Here is a 25,061-nt window from a genome sequence, read left to right as displayed (position 1 = left end):
AGCCTGCGACCTGTAGCAGGATACTATTGGATTCTATCTTACTATAAGCGGGCCGTTCATCCTTGAAGTGGGCGAGTCCTGGTGTTGTGGGTGTATCGCCATGGTGTGGGCGTCCCTTTAAATACTTTGTGGGCGTGTCACGGTGTTGTGGGCGTTCCGTGAAAGATGTAGTAGATATCTACAGCGTGCTGCAGTCACTCTCAGTTTGCTCTTATGAGACCCTCGTGCTCAGACTTCTTTAAGACCACAAGATCAAGCAAAGGTGCGGAAGGTAAGACAAAATCGAACGTGGGGATCGCGGGTGGATGGGAATTCCAGTGTTGAGGAAGACCATGATATGCTAAACGGCTTTAAATTTGAGGAGGTGTCTGACGCCGCGTGGTTCACTTTTAAGTGCTGGGGGTTGAGAGCTACGTGGAGGAGGAGGGGGCACAGCAAATCGCACCTTCACGAGTTTATTATGGATGACGAGGGTCGCGCACTTTTAGCTTGTACTACGTTAATTTATTTTCCCGTGTCCCGTGAAATGTAATGCTACATCTGAGTTGGCGGAGGCGCGTTAAATCGGGATAGCTTCTGCTCTCTTCCCGCTCGTGCACTTCACGCGCGCCGTTTCTCCTTTTGATTTCGCGCATGCTCCGAACTGTGTTGTCCGTCGGGCACGCGCTTATTCAACCGCTCGCTTTTTCTCGAGCTCTGCGTGTTCTTTGTGTTTTTTTTTTCTTTTTTCTCTAAAAAAAATCGGCAAACTTCATTAAAGTGGCGTCGAACGATGTAACTTTACAGGGCGCGTTCAGGTTTAATTTCCAGCAGTTTGATTTCATTTTTTGGTATTTTCTTATCAGAAAATTTGCTCGTGCGGTTTCACTGTAACGGGGAGACTTTGATTTGTTTAATGGGAAATAAAATGCAAACATTACAGTAAAATCTACCGCTGGCATGGCTTTACGAGTACAGTTTTGTGATATTTGAGACGGTATTGTTTTATTTAATGTCTTTTATCTTTCACAACTCCTTTCAGTATTTCTGTACACTTTGATACTTTAGCTTACTAGAGATGTTCGTGTTAAAATGAAGGTCAGGACTCAAGCCAATCGGGCTGTTTGTGTCGGACCACATGAAGCATAAAAATACAAAATGTGAAAGCTGCAGAGCCACGACTCGACTATTATGGGCTGGAGCTCAACTGTCTGTCTTCATTGTTTAAAGTGGTGAGCAGGGGGTCAGTCAATCTATACCGAGGCCACAAGACCTTGAATCAATTACAATAATAAATCCTGAATCTTAAATGAAACGGGTGAAGAAATGTTGATACACAAGACAAAGTATTACAAGAAAAAATACAAAAACACATTTTATCAATATAATAATATAATTACTAAAATGCAATTTATTATGGCACTGTTCTAGCCTTTGCACTGGCAAACCTTTCGATGATATTACTCGTGTCTAATTTATCTAATTCTTCATTTTCTGTTGCAATTATTGACAAATTCGACAACCGTTCTTGGCTCATTGGTGATCATAAGTAATTTTTTTATAATTTTTTAATTTACAAAAACTTCTTCTTTCTTCAGAATTTGATGAAGATTACTCTCAATTTTTGGCAGCGTGCCTCCCTGTTCACAATGCTTAATAAAGAAAGGACTCATCTTCGTCATTTTTACAAGCGGTTTGTCCGACTCCAGACACAAGGCCACAACACCCTCCACAAACTGGCGTCTTGCATCTGACAATTTTGTTGTTTCCTGCAGGTGAACACCTATTGATCTTAATTTCTCATTGTTTTTTAGGTGTGTTTTAGATTTGAAGCCGTCATTGCAAGTATCTTCTCATGTCCAGTCTATGATGTGCTGGCAAAACTTGCAGACAAGTTGTTGTCCAAATTCGTAAAAGATGCCAGGTTAGGGTATCTGATTTTCCTCACTTTGACATTTGTGTCTCGTGGAGCTAGCTAATTCATTAACAAGAAAAAATACAGGAAAGATGCACACAAACAAATAGAGGCGCGACTGAATTTCTACAAAAAGTTGAATTCGCTTGAAAAACAACAAACTACAAAACAGTATCTGACTGATAGAACTACAGAGTATTCAATCATTTAATATATTGGGAAAATTTGTATTAGTCACCCATTTAGTCTCTAAATTCCACACACTTCCATTTTTAAATCTAAAATCCATTTCTCTGTGTTAATTCTGTCATTCCATCTTCATCCAGCCAGTTGTAAACTGTGGTATTCATTTGTGAAACTTCTCCTCCTGTCTTCAGTATGATCTCCTTACTTCATTTTCTGAGCCTCCAGTTTTCCTACACTTTAAGCCTCAGTAGGTGGATGAATATCGGTTTATAGTGTGACAGTAATGCCCATTGTTACCAGACATGACTTGACTACAAAAATTCTCATTGGCACCAATTCCATTGAAGCAAAAGTAAGTGCCATCCCTGCTGTTAATGCCAGCTGCCTTTGGTTTGTATCTAAACACGTCATGTCCAGCAGCTTAAAAGCTCACACAGCATCAGGACAGCCATGTTATATCTACACATGCAGGTCACTCCATGTCACATCATCACACTTAGGGACCTCATCGTCACAGATTTTAACGAGACTTGGCCTGCTGATTTGGTCATCTGAGTGACCCATGGAACTGAAATTGGATCAACAATAATAAGGAGATTTAAGATCACAAAGTTTGAACACTGTGCTGGATTAGGACTTTGACTGGCTATTTCTCTTTAAAGATAAGTTGCACAGAAATGTTTCTCATATCGTTTAAATGCTCTTTTCAAGCTCTGTATTTTGTGAAAATATGTTATCCCAAAAATTAAAAAATGACCATGTTATGAGTGATTATTAAATTAAAATTTGAATAGTAAAAAACCCTAAATTTAAAAATTGGCCAATTTATTACTAAAGCTACCTTATAATGTCACAAATATCTCCAGAAAATTATTTTTTTGTTAAAATAAGTGATGATGAGGTCTAAAAGTGTGATGATTTGATGTGTAATTACCCATCAGCAGTATCTCTGGTCCAAATCGATGATCTAATCCACCATAGAAACTGCACTCGTCCTTTTAACTCTGTAAAATCTGAATATCCTCATAGGTTACAATCCTTTTTCTCCTTTAAACACAACATCAAGCCTTTCTATCAGAATAGTCGCACCTTCATCTTTGTTCAGGTCTTCTGCTCAAATTGACATCTCAATGCTGTCCCTGTAAGCGACAGTCCAACCCCAAGTGTGTGTTTTTTATTTCTAAGCTCAGTAACCCGTGTCCATATTAAATCTTCATTATTCCAGCTCTCGTATGCCTTTGTCTTGTCAAATGCAGGCAGGATTCTATAATTATCAGCCATCCTCTACTACGAATGTTAAACTTAAATAACAACACAACACCTTTGATGTTAGCCACACACTTTTTATTCTTCTCTCCCATAAAACACACTCGTCACAAGTAACCTCCTACAAACACACTCTCCTCAAACCCCTAATGTCCTTCTCCCAGTCGGGATGCAGTCCTGTAATCCCACAAATAGGAGCACATATATAAGATATAGAATTTAACAACTTAACAGAATGAAGCTCCCGATGTGCAGTTCAAGTCCAGCGAGGATAACCAACAAAGCCCTAAATATGACGGCTTTAATAGACCTGCCATTGCTGTGTCCAAACATGATGGTGCCGTGTAGATAAAGTGTTGTCATATCTACATGGTGGCACTGAAATGTATGCAAATCCCCTTTAATGAAGGTCTGCAGTGCACTTTGATCACTGAATTGTTTGATTTGTAATTTTAAACTGTGAGGCAGAGGAGGAAATGAAGGAAAATGTGTCTTTGACCCAAACCTCATGGAGGGCACTGTGACCCTGAAGTGTGCTCATTATTTTCACTGACTTTATGAAGTTAATCCTTCCACTTTTATTTTCACAGGGCTTTCCCATTTCACATGGCCATTCACTGAGGTGTCTAATGGCCTCCAGCTCAGTGATGTCCATGTGAGAAGTGAATCTGAGAAGAGAAGGGCAGACGCTTAGAGAGAGAAGAGCTTCCCACAGAACATGGCTTCTGCCAAAGAAGATGGTGTGGATGAAAGAACGGTGGACATTAAAGAAGAGGACTGTGAGCGGCTCATACCAGAGGATATGTGTGTGAAGCTGGAGGATCATGAAGAAAGAATTTCAGTTTTTAAAGAGGAGGAGGAGGGGAGTGCAAGGGGGTGACTGCTGCCATTAAAGCTGAGGATTTAAATGATTTCTCCATTGGTCTTGAACTTCAAAAGCATGAAACTGAGGATATTTTCAAGCCTGATGCCTGTGAAGAATCTCCATCCAGTTTACAGCCCTGGTCCACTAATACGGGACGACTGGCTACACAGGAGAATCCTGCAGAGCTGAAATCAGAGTCTGAAGAGAAAATCACAGAGGAAAATGGGAGAGAAGAAGAGTCACCTGGGAGTGTTGGAATAAGTGAGTAATGTGATTAAATATGAAAGAAAGAGAGCATTTATAAATTCTAATGGTGGGTGATTTGATGTTTTTAGAAGATTGAAATGAGAGTGGAAAACATGGTTATTTGAACTTGGATAAAGACCATCTGCTAAGGCCCATTAAACAAACAATATGTTACCTAATAAATGTTAAATTAGAAAAACTTGAGTGAATACGGAAAAATCTAAAGTGTTAAGCACCTGACTTGAACATCATGAAGCTTTGACTGAAACTGTGATGTATGGTAGGCCAACAGTGCATTACGATCAATAAAAAAATATCAAAAATCTTAAACTATGTGGCAGTTAAAGTAGAAATGTCCAGGAAAACAAAGAAATAATTAAGAATCAAATCCTCAGCCCTGTGCAATAAATAAGAGTGAATTTGCTCAAGTGAGTGCATGCGTAATATGTGTCTCATCTTTCTAATGATAATTGGCAGTTGGCAGTGGTGTGAAATCTTCACTTGGAGATGATCTTGGGCCTTCCCGTCTCCCACAGTAACATCGGGTCAGTTTGGAGTCACCACTCCACTTCACCTGCATGTTTTTGAGGATGAGGGGAAGAACCAGAAACACCATTCAGAGCCCCTGTGTAGAACAGCTATAGGCAGCGTTTGACCCCAGGACACCTGAACGATAAAGCAGCTGTACTAAACACTGTGATAACACAAGCAGATTTTTTTATGTTTATTTTTAATCCATAAAATTTTTAGCCATGCATAAACTTCGACATTCAATAATAAAGTGCTACTGCATACAGCATCCACAAATAACATTTACTCATAATGCACACATAATGGAGCAGTAACAAGCTGAGCAAAACAAAAGGCATGTCTTAATCATACTCCATATTTCTAATCAAATAAAATGTTCAATTAGATATTTGTAGCTGTCTGCTCCGACAAGAAGAAAACGAGACAGTCTTGGTGAACACTTCAGGTTCTTATCTAAGAATATAAGCATCTCTTCATGTTCTGAGGACAGTCTGGTCCTCCTGTCATCCACGACGTGTGCTGCTGTATTGAACAGACCCTCGCTGTCCCCACTCATATAAGGAGGGCACTGATAGGACGATGGCTTTTTTTGGTCCTCCAGAATGCCAGTGGCCCAGCATCTCTTGTGGTATGAGTTTCACAGAGATAAAGATTCACCTCTGATGCTGCTGACTCAAATATCGTTTTTATCTTTATTGACAATTTCTTCATGCATTCTGCAGTTCTGTTGGTGGGGAGTTTCTTTGGATCTCTCGGCTGTCGTCTGTCACTCCAAGTGCGTTTGTGTGGTCGAGACTCCAGCACTAACCAGTTTATGTGGTTGAGATTTGTAGTCCCTTATGTGTTAACTTCTCAGATGCTGAATAAGGTATGTATTGTTGAAAGTGTTAGCAGAGAATCCTCCATGACTGACCTCTTTTTGCACATATATTACAAACTGCAAATTTATCTCTTGTAGGAAGGCAAGAAAACTGTTAGACTGGTGAGGACGTGTTTCTGTATTTTGGTAATGTTGGAACTTTGTCTGACATGCTTTTTCTAATTCAAGTCACATGACCAGCCTTTGCTCAAGTTGGAAAAACAAGAGAAATGTTACCAATTGTGTCTCAAATGTTGTGAATCACCTTGGATTAGGTTGTTAGTGAAAAACAATAGTTAAAATGTTTGTGTTCTTTCAGATTTACAGAAGAATGGCAGCTTCTCTCCACCTTCATTTGGTCAGCCCTCTCCTCAATACAAAGAGAAAGATATGAAGAAATCAGCAAGAGGATCAGAGAACCTGACAGCAGCCTTTTTAGAGGGCAGTTCTCTCCCTACTGCTGGAGTAACACAGACAGAAGCCATCAAAACTGATCAACAGCAAGTGGAGAAAGAAATCCAAATTCATACTGGAAAAACATGTTTGGAATGTGGCAAACAATTCACACACAAAAGTGATCTTAATGAGCATTTGAAGATTCACAATGGAGAAAAAACATATTGTTGTCATGAATGTGGTAAGTCGTTCTCTAGGAGAAGCTATCTTCAGAGACACAGAAGAATCCACACAGGAGACAAATCACATTGCTGTCCAGAATGTGGTAAGTTGTTCTCAAGGAGAAGCTATCTTCTAAAGCACAAAAAAATCCACACAGGAGAAAAACCTCATTGCTGTCCAGAATGTGGTAAGTCATTCTCAAGGAAAAGCAATCTTCAGACGCATAGAATAATCCACATGAGAGAAAAACCTCATTGCTGTTCAGCGTGTGGTAAGTCGTTCTCCAATAGAAGCAGTCTTCAGATACACAGAAGATGCCACACAGGAGAAAAGCCTTATTGTTGTCCAGAATGTGGCAAACAATATTCTAACAAACTCAGTTTTCAAAGGCACACAGAAATTCATACTGGCGAGAAGCCATGTTGCTGTTCTCAAGAAAGAGGTGGAAAGAGGTTTTTCAACAGTAGGTGTTTTCGAGTACAAACACAAACTCACACTGAAGAGAAAATGCAGTATGCCTATTCTGAATGTGGCAAATGTTATGCAAACAAGAAAAGTCTTCATATACAAACAAATCCATACTGGAGAAAAATATTTTTACTTTTCTGAATGGGGGAAACGATTCTTAGATTTAAGTGTACTTCAGTCCCACATCTGAACTCACACTTGCGAGAAACCTCATTGTTGTCCTGAATGTGATAAGCAGCTCTCGCAACAAAACACCCTACAGAGTCACATCAGACTTCACACCGGAGAGAAACCTCAGCATTGCTTGGGGTGAGGCAAACAATTCTCACGCCTCAATTCACTGTATAATCAAAGGAGAAGTTATATTGGAGAGAAGCCTAACATTTACTTTGGCTTCCTTTACTTGACAGAAAACTCCAAAAAGCAGAAGTGGCCCCTTCTGTACCCCCACCACTGAAGGTCAAATTTGCCTCCCTTCAGTGCTTGGCGTTGGCTTACTCTTCTTGGACTTTCTGTATTTTGTAAGTTTATGTTTCATTTTTTGGCCACACTCTTTTTACATTTCATGTCATTGGTGTTCTCAAATGTGTGAGTATAGCTTGACTCTTACAAGGACTTCTCTAAAAAGGGTACATTGGCTATGAAATGGAAGAAGGCAGAAAAATTAAAAGAAGGCACAAAATTAAGAGGTGACATCGATGAAATGAACTCCGTGGCAGAGGTAATGTGGAAAAAAATCAGAAATGACAGCAAAGAAAAGGCAGGTTACCAAATGAAAACAAAAGAAAAAAGCTGATTGGTGGAAAGGACTTTCAGTCACTCCTGAGTGGACTGTTGAGGACAGCCGTGGCATGCAGGCTTCAAAGTTCATGTGTTTTTGACTTCAAATCTGTGACTATGTACTGAATAAGTCTGTTATTTATCGGTTAGCGTGCCTAAACTGTAATGTCATCACAAAGTTCAGCTTGTTATTAATACATGAAGTACAATCCAATAGGTGGTGCACTGCAGATGATAATGCTGAGGTCCACGCTGATCACTTATATTTCATCACAGCTTATTAAATGCCACATTCCTTTGACATTTCTGTACTTTGTCTTTATTTCTTGAGTGACTGAGGCAAATATTAGGACAACGGATGTTGGAAATTTCTGCTTTCTTGCTCAGGGTGTTATCAACGCTGAGAAGTTGCACTTGAATAATATGAATAATTCTTTATATTTTTTATTGTGCTTTTCTCACTACTCAATGCTCCTTTACACAGTGAATTGAGAGCAACTACAACCACCCCTAATGTGCAGCATCCACCCGATGATGTGACGGCAGCCATTTTTGTGCCAGTATGCTCGCCACACATGAGCTATCAGATGGTGAAGTGGTGAGAGACACAGTCAGCTAATGAGAGAGAGGGGACAATTAGGGGAACACAATGACAAGGCCTTGGAGTGCAATTTAGCCAAGACATCTTTATGGAGGATACACAGGGATCTTTGATATCCACAGAGAGTCGGGACTTCAGTTTTACGCCTCAACCAAAGGACAGCACCATTTATACAGCACGGTGTCCTCGTCACTGCACAGGGGCATTGGGATCCACATTCAGACCACTGGGTAAGCCCCCCATTGGCCTCACCAACAGCTCTTCTAGCAGACACCCAAGCTATTCATAGATGGTCTCCAATTCAAGTTCTGGCCGGGCCTGAATATGCCTAGGTTGAGGTAGATGATCTGATCTGAAATGCATGTGGTGTTTCTGCCAGCTACAGCAGAGGAAGAGCAGCAGAAGTAAGACTCCCTTGGTTGAGATCTGGCATAAAACCAAATGTTATACGAGCCTTCATGTGTCTCAGAGACCTCTGTACATTTGTTAGTGCTGGTGACAGCGAGTCCCAGTGTGGGGCACTGAGAAGGCTGGAGGGGTCACTCTTATGTACTTAATTAGAATGAGTCTGAGGTGGGCTATTACAGTGGGACTGGCATCAGGGCATCACTTATACCCAATTGTGTGACTAGGATCTGTGTGTGTTAATCGTAGGGTGCAGGAGTAGACGAGCCTGTTCAACAGACTTGATTAAGTCTCACAAATCTTGAGATAATACGACTTGAAAAATCAAGAAAATCTAAAAAAATGTTAAGGAGCCGAGAGCGCCGAGCGCCTGCTGTGTGTTACGTGTCTGTCTGTCTTGAGTCTTGACTCTTATCAATTTTTAAGAAGTTTTCATATTTCTACAATCCTTGTGTTCATTAATGAATCCTATGATTCTGTTTCTTAGACTGAGTGGTCTTCAGTTACCTTAAGAGAGCCTAACAAGTGGGGTCTTTACTGAATAATCTAATAAATTACTGGTATTGACAAAAATTCAATATTTGAATAGATTAACATCAGGCAGTTTATTCTTCTCACCACCACCATTCACACAACTCTAATAAGCAGGAGATGAGAACTTATTATGGGATGGAATATTTGACTAATAAAGACGACTAACATGGACTCCTCCACACTGCACAGCCAGACAGTCTGAGGTGGGCACACGTTTTGTGTGTTTAGACCTCGCAGAGCCGTTTTCCACAAACGAACTCTGTCTCCTTTATTTTAACTGTGCGTTGCAGTCAACGCCAACAGGACTCCCAATCTGTTTATATAGTGTTTGCCACTAGGTGGCAGCATAACCCCTTAACACCCCCTTCTTCCCACTTTCTAGTCCAGCACATTTATTGAGGTATTATTTATTTATACAGAAAAACTTTTGCTGTTTTATTTAACTCGAACATTTCAAGAAAGTGAACAAACATAACCACATCAAGTAAATATTCAGAGGTCGACTGTTTTCGGCGGCTGAATCTGTCTGCTGCTGTGTGTGTAGTGCGAGATGTCAGATGCATTCTCAGTTTCCATCTTGTTCCCTGTCTGAGATGGGCATGCTGTCGGTTTCAGGTGGATGCTTCAGGTGGTCCTCCACTTTGGCCTCGGTCGGCACATCTTGGCGTGGTGCCTCGCTGGGCTATGTGTTAGCTTGAAACTTTTCTGAAAGCGTAGACTCGGCAGGCCTGAGGTCCACTCGGTTTTGCCGGTACAGAGCTCCGTCCACATCTACCAGATAGGAGCGTGGTGCTACCTGTTGGAGGCAAGTTCCCCGTCTCCATATGCCAGTTCTGTCTCCCGGAAGAGGCTTCAGTCTTATGCTTTGTCCCACGCTCAGCTCGGGAAGGTCTCTGGCTGTTTTATCAAATGATTGTGTTGCGACTTTGCATCTCTTAATGGTGGCGTTTGCTGATAGGTCAGGCAATAGTTCAATCTCCCAGAAGTCTGAGTAGTGATCAACCAACAGCAGAACATCCTCTCCTGCGTAGTTAAATATGTCCATACTCAGAATTTGCCATGGACGTGTGGGGAGTCGATGTGACATCATGGTCTCTTTCCGCTGTTCATGTGTGTATTCGTTGCACATGGTGCACTGTCCTACATAGTCTTTAATCTCCCTGTGCATATTTGGCCAAAACAGTGTCTCACGTGCCTGTCTAAGGCAGGCTGCTCCGCCTGTGTGGCTCCAATGTATGTGCCATAGCATCTCTGTACGCAGTTGCTTTGTAATAATTACACGCTAGCCTTTATAAAGTACCCCGTCCTGTAGACTGTAGACTGCCAAGGTAGGCCCAATACTCCCTAATGGCCACTGGTGTTTCCACTTTTGTGTCAGGCCATCCGTTCAGCACTACTTACTTGAGGATTTGGAGGTGTTCGTCGCTCTCGGTGGACTCTTTGATATGTGACAGACGCTGGCGCGTGACATTCAAATAGTCAGCCTGGTTTATGTCCTCTATATCGTTCTGTTCATCGTACATGCTGCACACTGAATGCTGGACATGTGATGTGTGTGTTCCGTGAGAGCGTATCGTGTTTCTGCTCAGCGTGTCGCTCACATACATAATCAGGCCCGGTTTAGAGGTTACTTCCAGTGAGAGTAGCATACTTTGAAGTCATTTTGAGGCGCTAAGCAGATGTTTCTTAAAGATTGAGACTAGCAGTTTGTGGTCAGTTTCAACAGTGATCTCCTCACACCATACAGACAGCTATGAAAGCGGTGACAGGCAAACACAATGCTTACACATTCCTTCTCGATCTGAGCGTAATTCTGCTCGGTTGCGGTGAGAGCTCTGGAAGCAAATTCTACAGGGTGCCCTTCCTGTAGTAGGCAGCAGCCGAGGCCATTCTGACTGGAGTCACTCTGTACTGTTATGGGCTTGTTAACATTGTAATATCTTAATACTGGCGCCTCATCGATAAGATGCTTGACTTCATCCACAGCCCTCTGGTGCTTCAACAGCCTGCAGTGCCACTGCGTGTCTTTATCCAGGAGCCTGCGCAAAGGCTCGCACACCTCTGAGATGTGTGGCATGAATTTCAACGGGTGTGTAACGAATCTGATGAACCTTTGTACACCCTTTGAATCTGTGGGAGCAAGCATGTCTTTTATAGTCCTTACCTTCTCTGGATCTGGCTTGAGACCCTCAGCTGAGAGTATGTGTCCATGAAAATGAACTTCGTTCAGTTTAAACTGCAGCTTGTTGATGTTCAGTCTCAGCTTCACTTTCCTGCAGCGGCCCATTAGTGTAATTATATTGGTGTTGTGGTCACGAGTGGCTTCTGCCAGAGAGTCTCCACAACCCACTATAAGTATATTATCTGCAATCGACTCGACACCACGCAGGCCAGTTAATAACTCATGTTGTTTACTTTGGTACACCTCAAGAGCTACTGACACGCCAAAGGGTAGCCTGAGCCAGCGTATTCACCCCTATGGTGTCCAGAACGTTGTAAGGAGGCTGCTATGGTTGTCTAATTTAATTTGTAGGAAGGCGCCCACCAATGAAAAAGACGGGCTTTGGACAGCTTATGAAGGACATCTTCGAGTGTCGCATTATATAGTGGGACCTTTTTAGAGCTTTGCTCAATGCCTTTTGATCAATGCAGATTCAGATTTTCCCAGCTATTTTTACTATGAACATGTTGCTTATCCATCCCTTGGGGTCAGTCACTGGGGCTAGATGGCCATCACGTATGTGTTTGTCCATTTGGGCTTTGACATCTGTCCTGAGGACAACTGGAACATTGCGTGGTGAACATTGTACTGGTGTCACAGTCCGATCCAGGTCAAAGTGTACGTCCCCACAGAGAGATTGGATGGAATTCCTGAATACGTCCCGGTATCTGGTGGTACGTTTATGTTCGGTCAGCGTCTCTGTGATATGGCCTTCTAAATAATGAAGTTCTTCCAGTATTGTGATGTGCATCGGTCCCAAACACTCACATGTTAAAATTGATAGGATCAGATTTTGATTTGCTTCAACTATTTCAAATTCTAGCTTGTGACTATGTCCCTTTATCAGACATTAGGTATGGCAAAGGCCCACTGACTTCATCACCTCCCCTGAATACAGTTTTAGTCTCGTCTGGATATGAATTACCTTTACATTGGGTGCCAGCTTACGTTTATCCCGTAGACTCATGACATTGCACGTTACTTCCGAATCCAACTGGCAACATTGTCGAGTGCCGTAGAGCTGTAGGTTGGCAAACCACTTTTTCCCTCTGCAGCTGGGTGACCCCGTTGTACTGGTGGTGTATATGTGTCTGTCAACATCGTCGTCCTCCACCTGTTCAAGCTCGGCTTGGGTGACTACCATATGCAACTGACGCTGGTCTTGTTTTTTTACTTTAAGGCACACTATCATGAAGTGGTTGAGAGTCCCGTTGAGTCGGCAAACCTTGCCAAAAGCTGGGCACGTGGCACTTTCCCAGTTGTGTGTGCTGCCACAGTACTTGCACTTGTCAGCGCTCCTGGGGTTACTCGGAAGTCGTGACTTGGTGGACTTGAGTGTACCTTGTTGTGCTGGCTTTCAGATGTCTGCGGTGTTAATTATGTCATCCACTTTAGCCTGCGTTAGCGCCTTCATTCGCAAATCTGTTTGCTCCTCAGCTCGGCAGATGTCGATAACGGATGCCAAAGTAAGTTCCCGTTCACTTAGCAAGCAGTGTCGTGTGCTTTCATCAGCAATACCTAACAGTAGCCTGCCCCTTATCAGTTTGTCTTTCAGCTGTCCATAGCCACACGTTACAGCTTTCTGTCTTAGTTTAGTTACAAATACGTCTAATGTCTCACCTTCCTTTTGCTTAAAGGATCCGAAGACAAAGCGCTCAAATATAACATTCTTTGTCGGCTTGAAATGCCTCTCGAGGGCAGTCAAAATGGTGGTGGAGTCCTTTTGCTGTTCCTCCATCAAGTGCAGATTGTGTCAGTAGACATGTCGGTACTCACTACCCATTACTCGTCTGAGGGTGGTTTCTTGTACATCTGCGGGTTTCTCATGCAGTCCGGTGGCTAACATAAAGTCCTGAAATTCCGCTATAAAGATCTCCTAGTTCGTAGCCAAGTCGCCGGACATCTTCACCTCGACTGGAGGTGGTATGGCGTTTGTGTACATGGTTGCTTGGTTATAAAGTACTTTACAAATGGCTTTTCAGCTGGAAATGTGGTTGATTTGTCGTAAAATCGGCGCGGTTATGGTTCACAATTCTGACACCATGTTTGTGTGTAGAGACCACGCGGAGTCGTTTTCCACAAGTGAACTCTGTCTGCTTTATGTTAACTGTGCGTTACAATCAACTGCCAACAGGCCTCACAATCTGTTTATATAGTGTCTGCCACTAGGTGGCAGCATACCCCTTAACAATGAGTGCAGAGGTGACCGTTCTATAAAGTTTAAGGCCGTTCAGTACACAGTCAGTAGTTTTCGCCTGCATTATGAAGACGTTGTCTGGCGTGTTTTCTTTCCTCGCACGGCACTACAGATGCTTTGTATGAAGTGTTCACCGAGCTAGTTGTTAATCGCTACGAGCTTCGATTTCCTCTGCACTGAGAGGAGGCGCAGGTAGCGATCAGCACACAGAACACATTCACTTCATGTTATTCCTGCTCTCTGAACATTTCTAATGCTAAGGTAAATAGTTGATATCATATATATGATGAGATGAATTAAAGTGTGTATTAAATATGTAGGGGCACGGTGGCGTGCAGATTGCTCTGCTGTCTCGCAGCAAGGGGGTCCCGGGTGTGCCCTACTTTGAGTTTTGCGAGTTTTTCTGGTGGGTTTGCTCTGCGTGCTTCAGTTTCCTTTCAAAGTCATGTAGGATGTGGGGTTTTGTTCTGCTAAATTGCCCACTGGTGTAAATTTGTTGCTCGTGTTCACCCTGCGATGAGCTGGCGCCCCATTCAGGAATTGTTCCTGCCTCGCGCGCGATGCTTGCTGGGATGGGCACAACCCTGAATTGATGGCATAATTAAACATGAATAACGAGGATTTCCCAAATTCCCGAACACTCCATGTCTTAAATTTATAGCGAGTTTTACTAGACGTTTATGGTGTGGTGATTAGTTATATGGAGAAAGAAAAAGGAAAGATAAGAACTGGGGGGTTTGGTACGTCAGATAGAGACAGCACTCCTGCAATAAAGAAATCCCACCAAGAAGAACATCCATTGAATTCTGTGTTCGTATGTCCGACCACCAGCTCATGAACCCAACATTTACACCATATTCCAGTTAAACCAGTGCGATACCCAGTCATACACACAGCTTTATGGAGCCTCTTCACACCTGCCGTAAAGAGTCTCTACACTGGGCATACACCTGGGGACCCCTTACTGCAAGGGAGCAGCACTACCACCACACCACCGTGCCCCCCTGCCCATGTTTAATACACACTTTAATTCATTTCATTACTAAATGATATCAAGTATTTATCTTAGCATTCTAAATGTTCAGGAATATCATAAAGTGAATGGATTCTGCGTGGGAATAAAGAATAAAGTGGACATGTTGACTGTAATCTCGACATACACTTGTTTCTTTTCTTCACTGTCCCCTTATTTATTTATTATTATTTTTATTTTTTCTTCTCCGTGGCCCTAATACCCTTCCGTACGCAGGTGTTTAGTGCAGTAAAAGCCAAGCAGCCCTTCAGAGATCCCCGTGAAGAGCAGAGACTCCGTCCATTGCGGTGCTCGGCGCCGACGCTGCAGTATATCTGCGCTCAAAATGACAGACCTGCACGTTGAAGCCAAGTTCAGTGACAAAGTAAAAGGTAAGGCTATTTATTATTCTACACAGTTGTAATTATTCGACACAGTCCTAGTGTTTTATTTTACAGTGCATATCATTTGTTTATTTCTCGTTCTTTTTCAGCTCGTGGCGTATTTGCTAAATCATTAATTCTGAGGGGTAGCTTTGTTACAGAATACAGAGTTTAACTTCTGAACCAAGAAAAACTAGAAAACCAAATCCTCTTCTTTCCTCCCCATCAGAGTACTGAACTCACATACAAATGGAGGTCTTACTGGTAGGTCGATGGTTACTGTGGTTGTACTGGGATGTACAGAAAATGTACTTGATTGACGTTACAGATAAACAAAGAGCGCATTTCTTTTCCTCTCCTTTTTTGTAGTAAATGACACACCTCATCTTTCTTTGCTTTAAGAGCCATTTATCTAAATGAAGACATGACTGGTGGCTCTGGAGGATGAGCTCTTCCTTGGTGACACACACACCATAAAGAAGGACACGGTGAGCCCGTCGTGATGGACATGCAGTAGCACAGCGGAGGGAATTTGTCTGCTGCTCTTGTGAATGATTTTTAAATATAACTCGTATTACTAGGAGGCAGAGGACAACTGAAACTTGGGGAGAACCTCAGAGATTTGAAGAAACCAGGAATTCATTTTACCAGACAGACAGACAGACATTTTCACGAGTGTTTCATTATTTCTGCAGGTGAATTCTACTAACAAACCATCGCAGTGCCTTAATGCTGAGAGCCTGACTTTAATGATCAGACCTGCTGAACGGGGAGATTTGAGTTATTGTGACAAAGAAACTAAATTACATTTACTGTGAAAGTCGAGAATTTAACATTTAACACATTGGACAACACTTTACTAAACATGACTTAGTTTACAAAATTATGTTCCTAAAAGTTTATTTAAACATCTAAAGTGACTGTTTTGTTTTTTTGTATAACGGCACATAATTACATTGTTGGTGACCTAAAATATATTTTATTCACATTAATAAAAGTGTGAAGCCTTGTATTTTACACGATGTATTGTGTTTTTAAGATCAGTCGTGTAAACCTGAACTTGAGTGGATATGAAGTTTTGATATTTCGACTTAACTTGTGACCTGCAGCTCTGGACTGTAGACACGTGATTAGAAGTGAAGGTTTATTGGCTTCCAACCATTTCACTCCTTTCAGACCCCACTTGGCTTATCTGTTACTGTAGATATTTGATATCATTTCACTTACACACGTATTTAGTTTGTCTTATTCTCATAATAAATCAGATTATTGAGGTGTTGCCTGAGTTAAATCCTCACAACTCTGTGAACATGAGTACAGTTTATTAAACTTGTTCACTCTTTGATTTTCAGGACTACATCTCTGAATATTTCTTCACTGGGCCTTCTGTTCATAAAGATGTGGTTGTTGTTTTTAGTCCGAACTTTCCTTTGTGTTTCAAACTGTAAAGCCTCTCTGCCAGCATTTCTCACTATGCCAGTGTGAACCTGCAGCTCTCACATATTCTGTTTCTCTACGCCAGTGGGCTGTGGTTTCATATCACATAACATCTCCTGGACCACTCAGGACCACCTCAAGCAGGCTAAGGAGCTGATCACTGAATAAGAACATGGAACGACTCCTCAAGGATTCTCCCTCGTGGTTTTCTTGTCTTTTTACAGGAACATCGAGTACCGACGGTCAGGGGACTCTGTCATTGAGCCATCAACTCTCGAGAAGCCAGCAGTGCAAACTCCGAGCTGCAGATCAGCATGAAAAGGAGACCCTGCTGAGCAGGCAGGACTTGGGGGGCTCTCAGTGTGCGGTGGGATTACCGGCACACTCTGTTACAGTGTCATGGAGAGAGAGTTGTTAGTTTGGATGTTTGATGGCTGACATTAAAGTTGGAGTTCATTTTGAAGGCTGAATGACAGGATGGGACTTATAAGGTCAAACGGATTTAGAGGGACATGTTGGGTGACTGAATTCTGTTACTCTGAGAAGAGCAATCTGTGTGTGTTGGTCAAATATGATGGGTTATGAAGACCCTCGAGCTGAGAGGACTATTGTGGGCCAACTTAAGGGTCTCCCACATTTCAAACAATCTTGACAAGCAGTGTATGGATGTTATGGGGGATTATCTGATTTATTGTTACATATCTAAGGACATCTCTTTATGACGATAGTAAGAGATCAATATATGATACTGTGAATAAGAGAAGAGGTGAAGAGAGTCAAATCTAGAACAAAAGTAATAGAAACTGGTTAGACTTTTATTTTAATTTCATTTTAACCAAAAGATTTGTAAAAATTGTAACTGTGGTAGCAACACAGACTTTGGTTAGTGACTGAAACCTCATATAGTAATTGAACACCTCGTATAGCTTTCTTTCTTTCTTTCTTTCTTTCTTTCTTTCTTTCTTTCTTTCTTTCTTTCTTTCTTTCTTTATTTATTTATTTATTTATTTATTTATTTATATGTTTATTTATGTATCTATTTTTTTGTGTTTGTGTTTCAATCACATTTGTTGTAATTCAGTCTTTGGAAAATTACTTGACACTTTAATATAGAAATAAATGTCATCAATTCTCTCCTTAGGAAAAAGAAATCAGCCAAACTAAGTAACATAAATACATACATACATCCGGCGCCGCCACTAGTGGCAACCATTCCAGCAGCTCCATGTATGACTTTTTCTTTTTACCTTTTTCTCTATTTTTCTCTATTTCACTGTTCACTCCTACCACTTTCTTTTATGTGGAATCACTCCCTGGACACATTTTACTACTTGGAGATGGATTTTTACACGCTGAGATTCGTCTATTCAAGTAGTCAACTTCAAGTGCTGAGAACAAAGACCCATGTCCGTGTGGTTCCCTGTTTACCTGACAAGGTAAGAAGGCCGTATCGGGGCAGCAGAGCCGGTGCTAAGATAAAAGCCAAGCGTCTAGCAAGAAAGTGGCGCTACAAGCCTTCTGTGATCCTGGGAAATGTGAACTCACTACCAAATAAGATCAACAAACTGGCTGCACTGGTGAAAAATGTCAGGAGCTACAGAGAATGCAGCTTGCTGTGTTTTATTGAAACGTGGCTAACAAATACCGTACCAGATGCTAACGTTGAGCTACCCAGGTTTAGCACAGTTAGAGCGGACAGAAACGCAAGTACCTGTGGTAAGCAGAAAGCTTAGGAGTCGCTTTCTATGTCAATACAAGATGGTGCAACCCAGGACATGTAAACGTTAAAATCTCCACTTGCTGCAGAGACATCGAACTGTTGGCCATAAGTCTGTGTCCCTATTACATGACCAGAGAGTTTGGACACGTCATTGTTGTTATTGTTTATATCCCTCCTTGGGCGAATGCGGAGACAGCGGGTGACATCATCCATTCTGCAGTTGCTGTTACAAAGGCAGCACCCTGAGGCGCTTGTGCTAATTGCTGGAGACTTTAACCATGTAACGCTGGACAAAACATTACCTGCCTTCTCCCAGTATGTGGATTGTAACACTCGGGGAAACAGGACTATTGACCTACTGTATGCAAACGTTAAAGACGCATACAGCGCCACCCCAATGCCTGCGCTTGGGAAAGCAGATCATAACCTGGTTCTGCTTCAGCCTCAATACAAACCAACAGTGAAGGAGCTACCTACAACCACACGATCATTCAGGAAGTGGTCCCCTGAGGTAGAGCAGGCTCTGAGAGACGGGAACTACTGACTGGGATATCCTGCAGGGCTCACATAGAGAGAACATTGAGGAGGTTGTTGACTGCACTACTGACTACATCAACTTCTGTATGGACATTGTAGTTCCAGTAAGAACAGTACGCTGCTATGCTAACAACAAGCCATGGATTACAAGTGACATCAAGGGCCTTTTGAACCAGAAGAAAAGGGCTTTTAAAGGCTGTGATCAGCATGAGCTCAAGGAGAAGGAGAAAGAACTCCGAGTCCAGCTCAGGGCGGCGAAGGAGCAGTACAAGAGAAAGCTGGAGCAGAAGTTGCAGCATAACAGCATGAAGGAAGTGTGGGATGGGATGAAGATCATCACTGGCTGCAGCTCAAAGCGGGGTGCCACCATCGAGACAGGCGTGGAGAGAGCAAACCAGATGAACAACTTCTTCAACAGGTTTGACCACCCTAACCCACTCTCACCTCGGAGTACTACACCCTCCACCCATCCTTCTGCTGATACCAGCATAGGTGAGACATCCCCACCCACAATTACAGCAGCCCAGGTAAGCAGAGAGCTGAAAAGACTTCATGCCAGCAAAGCAGCAGGTCCAGATGGAGTATCACCATGACTGCTGAAGGCCTGTGCGCTGGAGCTGGGGAGTCCTCTACAGTGCATCTTCAACCTGAGCCTGGAACAAGGGAGAGTCCCGAGGCTTTGGAAAACATCTCGTGTCACCCAAGTCTCAAAGGTATCACGTCCTAGTGAGCTGAATGACTTCTGGCCTTTCACTCTGACGTCACATGTGATGAAGACCATGGAGCAGCTGTTGCTTCACCACCTGAGGCCACAGGTCCGCCACGACCTCGACCTTCTGCAGTTTTCATACCAGGAGAAGGTGGGAGCGGAGGATGCCATCATCTACATGCTACACTGATCCCTCTCACACTGGGACAGGGGCAGTGGTGCTGTAAGAATTATGTTTTTGGACTTCTCTAGCGCCTTCAACACCATCCAACCTCTGCTCCTTAGGGACAAGCTGACAGAGATGGGAGTAGATTCATACCTGGTGGTATGGATCGTGGACTATCTTAGTGACAGACCTCAGTATGTGTGTCTCAGGAAGTGCAGGTCTGACATTGTGGTCAGCAACACAGGAGTGCCACAGTGGACTGGACTTTCTCCAGTCCTTTTCAGCCAACATACATGAGACTTCCAATACAACTCAGAGTCCTGCCACGTGCAAAAGTTTGCAGATGACACTGCTATCGTGGGATGCATCAGGAGTGGGCAGGAGGAGTATAGGAAACTAATCAAAGACTTTGTTAAATGGTGTGACTCAACCACCTACATCTGAACACCAGCAAAACCAAAGAGCTAGTGGTGGATTTTAGGAGACCCAGGCCCATCCTGGACCCTCTGATCATCAGAGGTGACTGTGCAGAGGGTGCAGACCTATAAATACCTAGGAGTGCAGCTGGATGATAAATTGGTCTGGACTGCCAATACTGATGCTCTGTGTAAGAAAGGACAGAGCCGACTATACTTCCTTAGAAGGTTGGCATCCTTCAACATCTGCAATAAGATGCTGCAGATGTTCTACCAGACGGTTGTGGCGAGCGCCCTCTTCTACGCGGTGGTGTGCTGGGGAGGCAGCATAAAGAAGAGGGACGCCTCATGCCTGGACAAACTGGTGAGGAAGGCAGGCTCTATTGTAGGCACGGAGCTGGACAGTTTAACATCCGTGGCAGAGTGACGGGCGCTGAGCAGGCTCCTGTCAATGATGGAGAATCCACTGCATCCACTGAACAGGATCATCTCCAGACAGAGGAGCAGCTTCAGCGACAGACTGCTGTCACCGTCCTGCTCCACTGACAGACTGAGGAGACCCCACACTATGCGACTCTTCAATTCCACCCGGGGGGGTAAACGTTAACATTATACAAAGTTATTGTCTGTTATACCTTCATTGTTATCACTCTCTAATTTAATATTGTTCTTTATCAGTATGCTGCTGCTGGAGTATGGGAATTTCCACTTGGGATTAATAAAGTATGTATTGTGATGGATGTCCGGCAAGAGTTGCTGGTCCTCACCCCCAGGCCACCAGGAGGAGCTCTCCCGACAGCATGGATGTGCCCCGAGTTCCAGCAGGGCCTCATGGACTTTGTAGTTTTTATACACAGCCCTGCTGGATACCTTGGGGACCACAAGGAGTCGCTGTAGCAAGACTCGTCGACTCTTATGTGCCCTATAACCTGGAAGTGCGTCCTGGTCATGTGAACGGGAGGAATGACATACTTCCAGGTTGGTTGGATTTTTACCTGGTGTCTGACGTTTGGTCTGAGGGTACAAGGGTGCGAGAAAGCCCATAATCTGTCACACTATCTATCTATCTATCTATCTATCTATCTATCTATCTATCTATCTATCTATCTATCTATCTATCTATCTATCTATTTAACAGAAGATGAAGATGGAATATCTGATTGTGAATCTGCTTCTGTGGTAAAGACAACAACATTCATGTTTTCATTGGCTACCGTTTAACACAATATTATTTTCTTATAGAGGAACATATGAAGTTGCTGGAAGAAAGATTTAAGACTGCAGTCAAAAAAGGAAGTGGCTGCTTTCCTGAAACACTTTAGTATTGTCTTCATTTAAGTGAAAAAAAAATGTAAAAGATTGTTTCTAATAAAATGTTTGCAGATTTGAATATGTGAGGTGATTTGTGTTTCTCCCACCTCCAGTATTCTTAAAGACCACACAGCAGTAGTGAGACTTTATCACATATTATGGTATTGATTGTCATGTACAGTGAAATTCTTACTTGCATGTCTGAGTGATAAGCGACATGTCACTGCTGACACTCCGTCTGTGTGTGTCTGTGTATACAGTATATATATATATATATGTGTGTGTGTGTGTGTGTGTGTGTAATAAATATATCAAAGCAGATGTTACCTAAAGAGATTTGGTATAACAGCCAGTTATTCATTGAATCCCAACTGATGATCTTATCTAGAGGTTGTCTCTTTACCCTTAGTCAGGTTATTTTAATAGTTTTATTGTCTTAGTTTTTAAACACATTAACAAATGCAGATGATTTCTGTTGCATACAATACGAGAGCGTACAGGTGCAGTTTGTCTCAGAAAGGCGTTTATTTCTGAAACCCTAATCCCGCCAGAATCTCACCCTCTAACCCCAAACACTTTACAGCAAACCAGAACACACTGTTGTCAAATGTACATATTGCAAAAATAACACTTTCTACAATATTTTAGTTAATTTTAGTAATTAGTATATCTTGCATAATGGCCTAGGACAGTGTTTAACAACCTGGGGGGCGCGAAAAGAAATGGAAATCGAATGAGAAGCTATTTATTAAAACAAACTTGTTTATTACAACTGAATATGGTAGTAAAATCACACCGAGTATGTGGACTATCGTGGTATTCGTGAAGATGACCGCATGTCGTGATGTGCCGTTCGCCTGTAAAAGCCGAGAGTGAAGCCAAGTCTCGTCGGGGAGAGCAAAATCTTCAGCCGCACAGAATCCATGCAGGCAGGGGCGGGACTTAATTTAGATGGGCACACCATGCAGCCAATCACAAGCAAAGACAAACTAGGATCATACCATGATATGAAAGAACGAAGGGTTGGCAGACGCTCTGAAGATAGCGAGTGTAGTGGTACAGGCCAGGTTCACAGAGACACAGATAAACGGGGAGTCGGATTGAAATGCAAGCGCGTCGGGAAAAAGTGAAGAAATGAGCGATAACTGAAAAAGAAGCAACATCTTTCTGCATTTCAATGATATTGTAGACTGCAAAGCTGAGTGCAGAATTTGTCAAATTAAAATATCCGTCAGAGCAGAGCAGGGTCAGCAACAAACCTGCACCGACATCTAAAAGTGCTCAGCCGTCCGTTCCGCTGGTGGAGAGTTCGCCGTCTCTCCTCAGGTTGCCATCCACTGACCCGTGAAAAGTGTCCTGTTTTGAGCCAAGAACATCTGCTGCAGCGTCCACTGCCTTGCTGACCCTGTGTTAGGATATAGCCGGTTGGACACTGACTGACTGACTGACTATATAACACGGAGAGTGCATTGTGTCAAGACAGAGTCAAAAAAGCTCCAGTAGTTTGCCTGACAACTGACTGCCGGACATCCAGAACGACCTGCTCATACATGTCTGTCACTTGTCACTTTATTGGAAACCTTAAGGTGACATCGTGCTTTCTTGGCTGTTGTGAGTTTACTGAGAGACGTACTGCAGACAGCGTGCTGTGTTACTGTATATGTACCGTATGTTAAGTGGAGAGGTCTGTCCGCCGTAAGCAGACATCAGAATTCAACTGCAGTCCTCTCTCTTACCGTTAGACGGCAGATCTGTAATCGCTAATATGTCACTTATTGTTTTAGAAATAAGACATGATAGTATTCTTAGGAGTAGTTATAATATTTGTAATTTATTTTGTATTATTATAAAATGGAATAAAATGAAATGGAATTTGAAATGTGGAACTATTCAAATAACTAAGAAATGTCATGAAATCCAAAGAAATGTATGAATTTACATATATTTTATCACATGGATTTTAATTTGAAATGTGTCACGTGTGATGATAAAAAAAATATCAGTGATGCCCCAGTGTGATCGAGACTTGCGCAGTTCTACCAATAGTGCATTCCCAAATTAAAATTTAGTGTTGTTGGGTGGATCTCAATATAATGAAAAATCTGAAAATGTGCATAAAAACTTTAGGGTTGTGCCATAAAAACTAATATAAAAAAATGGGCCACACATGGGAAAAGGTTGAGAAACACTGCATTAGAAGCATGATAAATTAAAGTTAGCACAGCTTCTCTACTAATAACATGAAAGGGCAGTGAAAAGGGGGGTTAGAAGAAGAAGTTTCATTGTGTCCTTCATTTCACCGTCCACAGTGTTTACTGTGTTATTCCTTACCGATTCACACAGCATGACCTTAATGTCCACTGGATTGTCACCCCAGAGCCTAAACATGTACCCCCCCCCCTTCACATTACCTTCTACTGCAGGTTAGCACTGATGTTCCGAGTTGGACCAGTTGGGGTGACATTCCTTAATGGTTTCTTCACAGCTTTATTTAACTCCACAGCTTAATGTGTTAAATTTAGTGGTCATTTCTGTTGCCTCACAGATCCACTGTCCTCCATTCATTGTCCATGTGGACTTTTATCCCTTCTTCCAATACATTTTGTGTTTTCCTCCAGCTACTCCAGTTTTTCTCCCACATCCCTACACGCTGAATTTGTTTGATTGGCAGTGACTCTGACTTGGCACTGTATGACTGGCAGTGTGGGTTTCTTTAGGTCCTGACCTTCAATGGACTGACACACTGTCCACTGCTGATCTCTGCCTCATGTCCAATGCTCCCAAACTCCATTTATCAGAAAATTTATACCCAGCGTAGAAAGAGCTTGTCATGTATATTTCTATTTCTGTATAAACTAAACTTTCCCAGTCTAATTTATTCAGCTCATTCTTTATTCTCAATGTCCTCTTTCTGTGTTTTTGTGACTTACAGACTCACACTAACCAGTTTAGTGCCACCTAATGTACTAAAGTACTAAACACATCAAGTCCTGACCACTGGGGTCCATCTTCAGTTAAGAGAAATTGAGCAGAACAGAACATGTCACTCAACACTAAGCGGTCCAATGAAGAGACTGGTAAAGTGACAGACGTGACAGTCGAGTAAGGACAAGTGACTAAGGGAGAGCCGTCCTGACCTAATGGCCTCCCCACTGGTTTACTGATTTTATGCTTGTCTGCTTTTGTTGCTCACTCATTGAATTGCTGCATATTATTGAAACTAAAATCTCCATCTAAACCTCTGCTGACTGCTGACTAGTAAGAAGAGAAAAGGCAGAGTTTTGTTTCACAAACTGATTTTCATTCTAAAATTAGTTTTGCATGCAGTTTCACAATTGTAAAATAAAAAAATCTGTTTAATATGCTTTTTATTTTCTTTGTTAGGGCTGGTCAATGTTATCTGAGGATGATAGAAATAAATAAAGGTCTCTAAAGGTTACTCTAATATCTGCTTCCTTGATCACTCACTATGCTAATGCTGTTACCCCAATTCTTCATGTCTCCTTCCATGTGTCTCCACACACTTTCATGTTCCTCACACACTGCCTGCACACACATCCACGCCAACAGTTTTGCTTCACACCATTCAATACGGTGATCAGAGGTAACACCATCAGCCCTCACTTTCTATAACTCCATCTAAACCAGTATCCTTACTAAAGCTCCACAGGAGCCAACCACCAGGCTTTACCTGAGAAG

General features: G+C 42.4%; 1 protein-coding gene across 2 annotated transcripts in view; it reads left to right on the top strand.

The window, feature by feature from the left end:
• LOC120528469 (zinc finger protein 184-like) overlaps nt 1–25,061 on the top strand; it is a 120,574-nt gene that overhangs the window by 18,334 nt on the left and 77,179 nt on the right. Inside the window, exon 2 of one of the 2 annotated variants that reach the window (XM_039752630.1) lies at nt 6,167–7,695. The exons of the other annotated variant lie outside the window; for it this stretch is intronic. Within the exon in view, the coding sequence (XP_039608564.1) occupies nt 6,167–7,074 (908 nt within the window). The 3' untranslated portion in view covers nt 7,075–7,695. Of the gene's footprint in view, nt 1–6,166; nt 7,696–25,061 lie in introns of those variants that run through there. 2 annotated transcript variants of the gene reach the window in all.

This window comes from Polypterus senegalus, chromosome 4 (genome assembly GCF_016835505.1).
Source record: "Polypterus senegalus isolate Bchr_013 chromosome 4, ASM1683550v1, whole genome shotgun sequence".
In the NCBI taxonomy this organism is placed as follows: Eukaryota; Metazoa; Chordata; class Cladistia; order Polypteriformes; family Polypteridae; genus Polypterus; species Polypterus senegalus.
Note: the sequence above shows the minus strand (reverse complement) of the source record. Positions and strands in the feature narration are given on the sequence as shown.